This window comes from Pristis pectinata, chromosome 28, assembly GCF_009764475.1.
Source record: "Pristis pectinata isolate sPriPec2 chromosome 28, sPriPec2.1.pri, whole genome shotgun sequence".
Lineage (NCBI taxonomy): Eukaryota > Metazoa > Chordata > Chondrichthyes > Rhinopristiformes > Pristidae > Pristis > Pristis pectinata.
Genome location: NC_067432.1, coordinates 3,354,318 through 3,367,764, shown reverse-complemented (window position 1 = coordinate 3,367,764; position 13,447 = coordinate 3,354,318). Strand labels below are relative to the sequence as shown.

Genomic DNA, 13,447 nt, shown 5'->3' with positions numbered 1-13,447 from the left:
GGTGATAGTTTGGGGAGGGTAAAGCAGTGATGATAAATTGTTAGATATTGAGAAGTGTAGAGAAGTGTAGATATTGAGAAGTGTAGAGGAACAGAAGGATCTTAGAATCCACGTCCACTTTTAACTCATTGAAACCACCTTCCAGAAGCCTTGACATCTGTGTGGTTAAGCCGGTCTAGCTGGCTCTCTGCAGATAGCAGTAACAAATCAGCAATGCTTGTCGGGCTGAAGTCGCATAAGAACACTAAATTTCCTCCCCTAAAGGACATCAGGGAAATAGGTGGTTTCTCAGTGACTCTAAGACAATTCAGTGGTTTCATGACTTGTTTAATTAACTTAATTCAGATTTACCTGCACAGCTGTGGTGGGATTGGACTTTGTATCTCGGGGTCAACAATCCAAGAGTCATAGAGATGAAAGGCACAGAAATGGGCTCTTCAACCCACCATGTACATGCCAACCTTTTTGCCCATCTATGCTAGTCCCGTATGCCTGTGTTAAATTGGTAAATTGGTTTGTTATTGTCTCATGTACTGAGGTGCAATGAAAAACTTTGTTTTGCATGCCATCCATACAGATCGTTTCATCACATCAGTACCTTGAGGCAGTACAAGGGACAAGCAATAATAGAATGCAGAATAAAGTGTTACAGTTACAGAGAAAGTGCAGTGCAGGCAGACAATAAGGTGCAAGGCCACGCGAGATAGATTGTGAGGTCAAGAGTTCATCTCATCGAACTAGGGAACCGTTCAATAGATTTATAACAGCGGGATAGAAGCTGTCCTTGAGCCCAGTGGTACGTGCTTTCAGGCTTTTGTATCTTCTGCCCAATGAGGGGGGAGAAGAGAGAATGATAAATTAGTTTACTAGGACTGTATCTTTGCTTATTTAAATATCAGGCTAAATGTCTCTTAAACATAGTAATTGTATCCGTTTCTACCACCTCTCAGGTAGTGTGTTCCAGAATAAAACCACTCTCTGTGTAAAAAAAACTTATCTCGCAAATTTCCTTTAAATCTCCTTCTTCTCACCTCAAACCTATGCCCTTTTGTTTTTGATATCCCTACCTCGGGAAAAAGATTCTGACTATCTACCCTATTTATGCCTCTCATGATCTTATAATAAACTTCCATCAGGTCACCCCTCAGCCTCCTTCGCTCCAGGGAAAACAAGCCCAGCATATCCAATCTTTCCCGATAACTAAAGTCCTCCAATCCAGGCAACTTCCTGGGGAATCTCCTCTGCACTCTCTCCAGTGTAACCACATCCTTCCTGTAGATTCACTACTATGTTACAGTTCCTCAAAGGTAGCAGGGAGGATAGATAAAGTAGTTAAGGTGTGGTCTACTGACCCAGTCATAGAATACACAGCAGGAAGATCATGCATGAACTGCACTAGGCATTGCTCAGGCCCACAGCAAGGGTATCCTCTGCGGTTCTGGTCACCTGTGAGGATGCAGAGGAGACTGACGGGAAAATTGCCAGTGTGGAGACCTCCATCTGGGAAGGAAGATTGGATGGACAGGGAGGTTTCTTTGGCGGCTGAAGAGAAATGTACTTGAAGTCTATAAAGTTCTGGGAGTCCAAGGTAAAGTGACCAGGAGGAACCTATCCTCCTCAGTGGACAGACAATGGATAAGGAGCAAGGCAGAGAACTTCTGGCAGAGAGTCACATAGCATGGCTTGGATAGTGCAAGATATTTACTGGGCTGGGATTGCTGAGAGGCCCGACCCCCTTGAATTTGGTCTTCATTTTGAGATGCGAATTGTTGCTTTGAGTGAAATAATTTCCTCTCTCTCCCGGACAGAACGTCTGCAACACCTTGTGGTGCACCGTGGGAAACACTTGCCATTCCAAGCTGGACGCTGCCGTGGATGGTACAAAGTGTGGAGTGAACAAGGTAGAGATTGAGCTGGCTCTCCATCTCTCATTGATTTGTCCCTTCGGTCTAACAAATGATGATTGGTTTTTTAGCCTGTCCTTACCACTGCTTCCGTTCACTGGACAGTGTAGAGTGTCTCCTTTACCATGGAAATTTGCCACGGGAAGTGTGGAGCATGAAAAATCGAAGCAGGAGTAGGCGGATTAAGCATCTCCCAATCTCAATGAGATCTTCAACCTCACCAAACCCTTACATCCTCTAACTCCCTTTGTTTACTGAGCTCAGCCTTGGATATTTTGGACAACTGAGCTGCCACAATCCCCTGGGGGAAGAGAATTCACAACCCACTGCTTTCTTTGCCAGCCCTGAGTGCCCCAGTTCTTGACTCTCAAGCCAGAGCAAACAGCCTCTCAGCATCCACCCTGTCAAGCCTTTTAACAATGTAATGCATTCTCACGAGATTCTTCTAATCACTAAAGAATATAAAAGCCCTTTCTATTCAATTAAAAACAAAGTCTTTCATTTTCATCATGCTTTTATGATCCCAGGATGTCACAGTGCATGGTACAACCAATGAAGTATTTTTGAAGCAACAGACAATCTGCTGAAGGAGCTCAGCGGGTCGAGCAGCATCTGTGGGGGGGAAAGGAATTGTCGACGTTTTGGATCGAAACCCTGCATCAGGACTAATTTTGCTCATGTCTGCATCTCCTAATATTTCCTTAATCCAAATTTTGTTTGACTGTGTCCACATGAAGTGCTTTAGCATGTTATAAGGCAGAAGAGACTCTATAATAATCGTGTGTCGTTGTATCTGAATAGGAGTCTGAAATTCCAACAATGGGATCAGTAAGACTTTTCCACCTCAGCTGACAATTGCTTCTTTGAAGACCAGGACAAGGGTCATTTACCACATTAACTCTCGCCATCCTCTTGCAGTGGTGCTTCGGTGGAGACTGCATATCTACAGTCCACCATCCTCAGAGTACGGATGGAAATTGGGGAGCGTGGAGCTCTTGGTCATCTTGCAGTCGAAGCTGCAGTGCAGGAACACAGAGCGCAGAGAGGCACTGCAACAATCCCACGTAAGACCTTGGTTACTTTGCTTGTTCCAATCTGCCAATGGTGCTCCATTTGCTGATTCAAGTACTTGGGCCATGGGACTGGTCTCCTTAGCCTCAGAGGAGCAAACTGGAGAGATCCCTCTGGCTCGAAAAGAGGCAACTGAGAGCTGATATCAAAGTGAATAAGATAGGAACTGTCTTTTGGAGAGGAGGTTGAGGAGAACTGATTGGTGAGAGTCAGGCTAGTGGGTTCAGGTTCAGAGTATGTAGTGGATATGTCTTTGTGCAGAGTTATGGCAGGCACGGTAGTGTAGCGGTTAGCGTAACGCTTTACAGCGCCAGCCACCCGGGTTCAATTCTGGTCGCTGTCTGTAAGGAGTTTGTACGTTCTCTCCGTGTCTGCGTGGGTTTCCTCCGGGTGCTCCGATTTCCTCCCACATTCCAAAGATGTACGGGTTAGGAAGTTGTGGGCATGCTCTGTTGGCGCCGGAAGCGTGGTGACACTTGCGGGCTGCCCCCAGAACACTCTACACAAAAGATGTATTTCACTGTGTGTTTCGATGTACATGTGACTAATAAAGAAATTTTATCTCATAGATTGTAGAAGCAGTAACAGTAGGAAGAGAAATGGGGCTCCAATCTGGTGCTAGAGGGGCTAAGCAGCTTTGCAGTAAGGGTTTGTCGAGGGTCATTAGAGTCACAGTCCTACAGCAAGGAAACAGGCCCTTTGACCCAACTCATCCATACTGACCAAGATGCCCATCTAAGCTAGTCCCATTTGCCTGTGTTTGACTTATATCCGTCTGAATCTTTCCATGTACCTGTCCATGTGTCTTTTAAATGTTGTTAATGTACCTGCCTCAACCACTTCCTCTGGCAGCTCGTTCCATATATGGACCACCCTTTGGGTGGGAAAAGTTGCCCCTCAGGATCCTACTGAATCTCTCCCCTCTCAACTTTTAGACTCTCCTACCCTGGGAAAAAGTCATTGTGTGAATGTGGAGCTGTCATTCACTAAACTCCGTGTGAGTTATCAACTGAATGGCAGATAACTGAGCACAGTCCACACAAGTTGAGTAAATACAGCAAAGCTCTTTCTATTGTCCTGGCCAATATTTACCTCTTGATCAACACCATTAAGAAGCAGACTTGTTATAATATTGTTCCTTCTGAAACCTTCATTCGAGGTTGCAGGGCTGCGGGGAAAGAGCATGGCAATGGGACTAAAGAGGTAGCAGATATAGAATGGCCCGAATGACATACTTTGCTGTAAGATTCTGTTCATTACACATCCTTCCCCACTTTGTATGCTACCACTGTTTTTGTTTAGACTGAGTGGCTGAGCGTTTGATTTAATGTGCTGTTGAATCAGGAGTTTATAACATGACTGATCCAAACATCATCCTCATTGAACTGGAACATTTCATGGATAATTAATTCGTCAGCTAACAGATTTTGACTGTGTTGTTGCCCTGTCAGAGCTGGTGGAGAGTGACGTTCCCTTTCATTTCTGCCGGCTATAATCTAAAGTGTCAGTTTACTGACTTTCCAGTTTATTCGACTCTAAGGTTCTGTTTATTACATGTGAGTGTCTTGTGTTAGCAGATTGGCCCCTGTGTTTCCTTCTTGCTTATTTCCTTCTGGCCTGGATGGGGGCAACTAGTGGTCTTCCTCACCCCGCACTAGAACATAAGAAGTAGAAGCAGGGGGAGGCCATTCAGCCCCTCTACCTGCACCCCCATCCAGTGAGACAATGGCTGATCTTTTACCTCTGTGCCATTTTCCTTCACAAACCCATATCCCCCAACTCCCTAAATAACATCCTCTCTTCACTCCTTCCCATTGAGCAGAAGATACAAAAGCCTGAAAGTACATACCACCAGGCTCTGTCCTTGAGGGCTTCTACCCTGCTGTTATAAGGCAATTGAACAGACCTCTTGTATGATAGGTAGACTCTTGACTTCACCATCTACCTCATTATGACCTTGCACCTTATTGTCTGCCCGCACTGCAGTTTCTCTGTAACTGTAACACTTTATTCTGCATTCTGTTATTGTTTTCCCTTGTACTATCTCAATGCACTGATGTGATGAAATGATCTGTCTGGATGGCATGCAAGACAAAGTTTTTCACTGGATCTCGGTACATGTGATAATAATAAGTCAATTTATCTAAAAATCCATTGATATTTTTCTGGAACATACTCAGTGACTGAGCCTCCATGCCTTCTTGGGTAGATAATTGCAAAACTTCATTGCCCTCTGGGTGAAGAAACTTTTCCTCATCGCAGACGACGGTCCATTACTTTGAGACCATGACCCTTGATTCTAAACCCAATCAGGAGGACGTGCTCCCTGTATCTGTCCCGTCAAGCCCATCAGAATTTTGTATAGTTCAATTAGATCTCCCCTGATTCTTCTAAATGCAAGAGAATACAGACATGGTCTGCTTATCCTCATAGTTCTATTGCTTCCTTACACAGAAAGAGGCCATTTGGCCCATTAAGCCTCTGCCAGCTCTGAGAACACTCCATCACTCATTTCCCTGTTACCAATTCTCTCCTGCAAGCCCCTCAGCTCCATATATTTGGAGCAAGACCCTTGCACTGAAACCCCTTGTAACAAAGACCAGCAGGCTGCCTGCCTTCCTAACTGCTGAGTGTACTTGCAAATTAATTTTCAGTGAATCATGTACAGAGACACCTAGATCTATTTAAAAAAAAATAACCTGCCCTTTTTTTAACCACGTTTCCTTCAGCTCCTCGTTTATCCAGACCTGTAGACCTTCACTTGTTCTGGGAGGCTTCCTGCATTTTCTACATGAAGACCAACACAAATACCTTTTCAATTTCCTTATTCCCCTCTATGTTTTCTCCTGGGATGAGAGGGATGTCCTACCAAGAGAAGCTAAATAGTTTGGGACTGTATTCCTCTTAGTTTAGGTGGGATGATCTTATTCAAATATATGAGATCCAAAGGGGGTTTAGATGTTGGGATGTTTTCATGAGTGGGAACGTCCCAAACAAGGGGACATAGTTACAAGCTAAGGAGCCGGTCAATTTAAAACTGAGGACTGTAGAAATTCCTTCTCGCAGAGGGTGGTGAATCTCTGGAAGTCTCTGCCCTGGCGGGTGGTGGAAGCTGGATCATTAGAAATATTTAAAGTGGAGGTGGATTGATCGCTCAAGGAATAAAGGGATATGGAGAAATGGCACACAAGAGGAGGTGACACCGGCATAGATCAGCCATGATCATATGAAATGGTGGGGCAGGCTTGAAGTGTCTGATGGCCCTCTCCTGCTCCTATTGCATTGTGTGGTTCAGTCTGTGAGGGACCCACATTAGTTCTTGACAATTTTTTTTCCTTTTTACAAATCTATAGAATATTTTGTCATTTGCTTGATGTTTCTCACTAACCTACTCTTGTATTCTACCTTCCTTTTCCTTATCTGACTTTGCTGAGTTCTGAGACTTTCCCATTCCTCAGGCTTACTGCTTTACTTGGCAACATTATGGGTCTTTTCCACAGAGCAAACATCGTCTAACTTTTCTTGGTAGCTGCAGCAAGAACACATTTCCTGTTTTATTTGCCTGAAAGGGATATATATTACCCTCCGAGTAAAAAATAATTTTACTAAACTTCCAAAAAATAATAAAGCTGGGAAATGGTGTTGGATGGTGTGTTCCAAGGCTGTGGTCGCTCCAGAGGTTTATGAATGGCGTGACTCCCTGGTCAAGCACAATAGTCAGAAACCATTACAGTCTCTTATATTTGACCATGTTGGACTTTAAACATAGAACATTACAGCACAGTACAGGCTCTTTGGCCCACGATATTGTGCCAACATTTTATCCTGTTCTGAGATTGATCTAACCCTTCCCTCCCACATAGCCCTCCACTTTTCTATCATTCATGTGTCTAGCTAAGAGTCTCTTAAATGTCTTTACTATATCTGCCTCCACAACCTCTGCCAGCAGTGCGTTCCACACACCCACCACTCTCTGTGTAAAAAACTTACCTCTGACATTCTCCCCTATACCTTCCTCCAATCACCTTAAAATTATGTCCCCGCATGTTAGCCATTGTCGCCCTGGGAAAAAGTCTCTGACTGTCCACTCGATCTATGCCTCTTATCACCTTGCACACCTCTATCAAGTCACCTCTCATCCTCCTTCTCTCCAAAGAGAAAAGCCCTAGCTCGCTCAACCTATCCTCATAAGACATGCTTTCCAATCTAGGCAACATCCTGTTAAATCTCCTCTGCACCCTCTCTAAGCTTCCACATCCTTCCTATAATGAGGTGACCAGAACTGAACACAATACTCCAAGTGTGGTCTAACCAGAGTTTTATAGAGCTGCAACATTACCTCACGGCTCTTGAACTCAATACCCTGACTAATGAAGGCCAACACACCATACACCTTCTTAACAATCCTATCAATGTGTGCGGCAACCTTGAGGGATCTATGGACATGGACCCCAAGATCCCTCTGTTCCTCCACACTGCTAAGAATCCCGCTATTAACCTTGTATTCTGCCTTCAAATTCGATCTTCCAAAGTGTATCACTTCACACTTTTCTGGGTTGAACTCCCATCTGCCACTTCTCAGCCCAGCTCTGCATCTTATCTATATCCTGGTGTAACCTACAGCAACCTTCTACACTATCCACAACACCACCAATCTTCGTGTCATCAGCAAACTTACTAACCCACCCTTCCACATCCTCATCCAAGTCATTTCTAAAATTCACAAAGAGCAGGGGTCCCAGAACAGATCCCTGCGGAACACCTCCATCTACCACCACCCTCTGTCTTCTATGGACGAGCCAATTCTGAATCCACACAGCCAAGTTTCACTGGAGCCCATGCCCCCTGACTTTCTGAATGAGCCTTCCATGAGGAACCTTATCAAACACCTTACTAAGATCCATGTACAGCACATCCACTGCTCTACTTTCATCAATGTGCTTTGTCACATCGTCAAAGAATTCAATCGGGCTCATGAGACATGACCTGCCCCTCACAAAGCCATGCTGACTGTCCCTACTTTTTCAAATGAAATCAACTACAGCCTTATTGGAGGCATAAAGTTTATAGAGAAACTTTTCTACAGGATCATTGTGTTGAACAATCCAGTTAATTGTAAATACCTTAGAGGAACTGCAGTACTAATTCTACCAAGTAAAAATTCATGTAGCCCAATGCTGGAATTTAGTCCTAATGGTGTGTATGAATTTGAACACAAGTGAGTGTTCAGGTCCCTGTTGAAAAGTCCCAAGTTCATTGCACCAAATCTCCAGTAATGTAGCTGATAGATCCACTGCCTCACAGCTCCAGTCACCTGGATTCAATCCCAGCCTCTGGTGCTGTCTGTGTGGTGTTTGCACGTTCTTCATGTGACTGTGTGGGTGTCCCCCAGGTGCTTCAATTTCCTCCCACAGCTCAAAGACATGCAGGTTGGAAGATAAATTGACCACTGTAAATTGCCCCAAATGTGTATGTAAGTGGTAGGATCTGTGAGATGTTGATGGGGATGTGGGAAGAGCAAAAGAAGATGGGTTTGGTGTAAGATTAGTGTGAATGGTGCTTGAAGATTAGCATGGACTTGATGGGCTGAAGGGTTGTTTCTACGCTATATGACTCTGTGACTTCATGAATGTAAACAGTAAGGGAATCTTGGTGATGTTGACAAACTTTAGCTGGTAATGGTTAGAGTGAGCATTCTGGACTTGTAGTATGTGGTGAGAATCACATGTACCAACAGGTATGTTGCAGTGTCTACAGAACGGCAACAGACAAGTCTTAACCTCCTAGATTCACATACCAATCTTGTTCCTTTCCATTAGTGTCGTCTCCAAACTGTCTCTTGTGAAAGCGGTCAGGCTTGGGACAACTTCAAACCAATACAGAATTTTGTCACCATGACTACTCAACCTAGACCAGTTTATTCCCCTCTTATTGCCATAGATTTGTGATGCTCAGAGGATTCTCCCAGTTTGCCATCTACATTTTCAGAGATGAATCTTTGGAATTCTGATTTTCAGCAGTAAGAATGAGGTCTGTGGTTGTGTGGAGAGACTGGAGATGCTGGGAATATTCCCCATGGAGCATGGAAATTGGACAGAGGTTCAAAATTTTGAAGGGTTTTGATGGAGTAATTTAGGAAAAAACACTTCTACTCACTGGGGATCAGTGTCCTGAGGACACAGGTTTGAGGTTATTGTGGGAGGTGGGGGGGTATGTGGTGAAAGATGAGGCTTTTTTACACATCAAGTTGCTGAGGTATAGTGTGCTCTGGATGGAAGGGCAGTGGGAACTTTCAGAGAAGAGTTGGCTAAATAATCAAAAATCTTGCAGGGCTGGCTGCAGAGAAATATGAGGTGTGTGGGACTGTTTGGCTGTGGGTTCCTGGGAACTGGCAGAGGTATGAGGGGCTGTGGTTTGTGACTCTCTCGTCTATTTGCCATTCCATTGGAACTCATGGCTTAGTGAGTGTGCATGATTGGTGGGGATGGGGGAGAGGGTCCTGGCCAGGGCCAGAAGATGTGTCCCCTCCCCCCCACTTTGTCTTACCCATAGCAGGCACTTCATGGCAGCCAATTAGAGAGGTTCATTGAGGGTCTAACTACCCACCTGGCAATGACACAGCAACCGAACTGCGCAGGTAAAGGTTTCACACACAGTGATGGAGTCATACAGCATGGAAACAGGCCCTTTGGCCCAACTGGTCCATGCCAACCGAGAGTCCCATCTAAGCTAGTCCCATCTGCCCGCGTTTGGCCCATATCCCTCTAAACCTCTCCTATCCATGTACCTGTCCAAACGCCTTTTAAATGTTGTTAATGTACCTGCCTCAACCACTTCCTCTGGCAGCTCATTCCACATACTGACCACCCTCTGGGTGAAAAAGTTGCCCCTCAGGTTCCTAATAAATCTTTCCCCTCTCACCTTAAACCTGTGCCCTCTAGTTCTTGATTCCCCAACCCTGGGAAAAAGACGGTGTGTATTCACCCTGTCTTATGCCCCTCATGATTTTATACACCTCTATAAGCTCAGTCCTCAGTCTCTTACGCTCCAATGAACAAAGTCCTAGCCTGCTCAACCTCTCTGAATCTCAACCTCGACATGAATTGGAATTTTTTTCCCCAGTTTCCCAAATCTTTTGTGGGTTACCCAGCTGGGTGCTTGCACTACACAACACCAATTCCTAAGCAATGATTTCTTCAAGTTAAAGAAGAGTGGAAGGGGACTGGTGTGGTTCATGAACACCATCATGGATCAGTTGGGCCGAATGGAGAGTTGCAGTGCCATAGATAAGTAGTGCATAATAACAAGGCAGTTCTGTGGTCCTTCTGTTAAGAGAGAGTTGGATCCTGTGTAAATGGTGGTCAGATTTTCTGAGAAGCATCCTGCTGTAGGTCTATTCTGTCATCTGTCACATCCTCGACTCTGGTTTCCAATGTAATTAAAGTCTATGTTTAGTTTACCTGCTGATTGTCACCCTGGGTATCATAAGTATTACCAGCTCAGGTCACAGCCAATGCAGAGTTAAAATTCCAGATCAAGTCATCTCAAAAGGATCAGAGGATAACGATAAAGTTCACTTTAAAGATGCACAATGTCATGTCAACCTGCCATTATGTTATTGCTTTATAATAAGTTACAGCATGTGTGGCTTCCTGTTTTATATCTTTGGAATCTCTTCATTAGACTGCACTTGAAATGATTCCCAGTTCACCTGTTAACATTGGCAGTTCAATGGGATAAATCTTGCTTGTTTCGTTTAGGCAATGCTTAAAGTATGAGGATGGATGTGTACCCAACAACCTGGTGTAATGCAGAAAAATTCTGAGACTGTATGAGAACAAAAGCATGATAAATCCTACATTTTACAGCACTTGAGGCTATTTGGTCGTGTGTACAGTTAAGAGTTCTCCAATGTTATTGTTCCCTTTTCTCATGATCCTGTACTTTTTATCCTTGAGAATTTCTCTAATTCCCTTTGGAAAGTTCCCACTGACCCTGCTTCCACGGGTCCTTTTGGCAGCACGTCCCAGATCACAACAACTCACTGCCAGAAAATATTTCTTCATATCCTGGTTCTTTTGCTAATCAGTTTAAATGTATTGGTTATTGGTAATTGGTTTATCATTGCACAATGTACAGAGATACAGTGAAAAACTTTTGTCTGTGTGCCATCCAGGCAGGTCATTCCGTACATCGAGGTAGTGAAAAGGAAACCAGGATGCAGAATACGGTGATACAGTTACAGAGAAAGTGCAGTGCAGGTAGACAAACAAAGTGTAAGGGCCACAATGAGGTAGATTGGGAGATAAAAAATTCATCTCTAGCGTATGAGAGGTCTGTTCAAGAGTCGATAACTGAAATGTGTACCATTGGTTACTGACTCTACAGAGAAAGAGAGCCTTGCATTTATATAGCACCTTTCACAGCCTTAGGACTTAAAGGTACTTTGCGATCAGTGAAGAACTTTCAAAATGTCTCACCATCACAATATAGGAACATGATAGCCAACACACACACACACACGCACACACACCCCCACACACAAACAAAGATCCCACAAGGTGGCAATCCGTTCCCCGTGAACTGATTGAAAGATGTATATATTGGCTGAGATAATGGAAGCAACTTCTCTTTATCTACCCTGATCTGTGTCAGCTGTGGTTCAATTGGTGCCTTTCTTGCCTTGAGTCAGACGTTCCATATTGTCTCAACACCATTCCCAAACATACAGTAAGTTACCATAATGAGTCATACCTGTAGTTATGTGGGTATTTTGAGATCCCACAAACAGCAGTGACAGGAGAATGATAAGTTAATCTGCTGTGGATGAGTGTAGTTGAGGAAAATTCTTGCCAGTACCTCAGGAGTGTCGTTTTTCTTCAAAAGTATCACAATCCCTAACACTGGACAAAACCACATGGACAGACATGCTCTCTACTTAATGCCTCATGTAAAATACGTGACCTCCTCCTGAAAGCACAGCTCTCCCTGAAGAGTCAGATCCTAAGATGAAGCTTTAGCCACAGCTGCCTGTGAGTGCTGTGCACTGAGACAGGCTGACTAAGACGGAAAGGGTTAATCACATCTGGTCTGGTCATCAATAGCAGAATGCCAAAATTAAACACAGATGTAAACCATCTGGGTGGTCAGCAGAAGACAAGATGAAGGAGTGTGATACAGTCCTGTAAAGAAAGTTATTTATGTGTCTTGGCAGTATGATATCTTCTGTAAGCTGTTCTGAACGTAATTGTCCTGTTGATACATAATGTGATCAATGCATCCCCTCTCATTTAGTATCAATCCCTTTCAACCCCCCTGGTAATAGTACATCTCACTCCCAACAACTGTGTCAACAGCACACCTGCCAAACCACAAAGTGCTCCTCCTTAGAAGGGCAGTGGAGTGGTGCAACGGGTAGTGCTGCTGCCTCACAGCTCCAGTGACGTGAGTTCGATCCTGAGCTCCAGTGCTGTCTGTGTGGAGGTCGCACGTTCTCCCTGTGATTGCACGGGCTTCGTCCGGCTGCTCCGGTTTCCTTGCACATCAAAAAGATGTGCTGATTGGCAGGTGATTGCTGTAAATTTTCCCCGGTGTAAATGGTTGGAGAATCAAAGTGGGGTTGATGGGCATGTGAGAAAGAGTAGGGAAGTGGGGAAATAGGGCCAGCAGAGACTCGATGGACCAAATGGCCTCCTTCAATGCCATGAGAAAATGAGAAACCTGAGAAGCCGGTCAGTAAAGTAATGAGTTAGCTGCCTCTCCAGGCTCGTGTCCCTGTCCTTCTAATGAAGTCCTGTGTGGGTCATCTGTGAAACCACGACCCAACACGTGGTGCGACCACTTTCAGGCAGTGGCTCACCACCACCCTCTCAGGGGGCATCTGGGGCTGGGCATTAACTGACAGCAGCAACAGGTCACACCACCCAACAAACTGTGTTGGTGTCCAGCATCGCTGAGATCGCATTACAGTCTCTTCCAGCAGAAGTACTGCATTGTCGTTCCTGCTGGGAGGAACCAGTTGTAACATGATGTGTTTACATTTGAAATTTACATTTTAAATAAATACATCAAAATGTAAACAGATGAATTAAAAGCAAATTGTTTAACATAGCAGTTAATTTATATTTATTCCTGTAAAATCACTTCTCATTAATCTTGCTGGACCAGAGATCAGAGATATTATACATTTTGGGAGAAAGTACACAGGCTGTTTCTAGAACAAGAGGACATCGATGTTAGAGGTGAGAGATCTATGAAAGAGAGCAGAAGAATCATTATCCAGACAGTTGTGTGCTGTGGAACTTGGTGTAAAAGCAACTGAAGCAGCACTGCCGCTTACTACAGGATGCTGTGTGATTTAGTTACAGTCTCTGCCATTCTAACACCAACCTCTTCAGCAAAATCTGGGCCAATGTTCTTAATGTATTAATAGATTGCTTCCTTCTCATTCCCACTCAACCAAACCCATCCAA

General features: G+C 44.3%; 1 protein-coding gene across 1 annotated transcript in view; it reads left to right on the top strand.

Annotated features, from left to right (window-relative positions):
* LOC127584088 (A disintegrin and metalloproteinase with thrombospondin motifs 7-like) overlaps window positions 1-13,447 on the top strand; it is a 169,218-nt gene that overhangs the window by 71,192 nt on the left and 84,579 nt on the right. Inside the window, exons 10-11 of the mRNA XM_052040647.1 lie at window positions 1,809-1,901; window positions 2,823-2,968. Of these exons, the coding sequence (XP_051896607.1) occupies window positions 1,809-1,901; window positions 2,823-2,968 (239 nt within the window). The remainder of the gene's footprint in view (window positions 1-1,808; window positions 1,902-2,822; window positions 2,969-13,447) is intronic.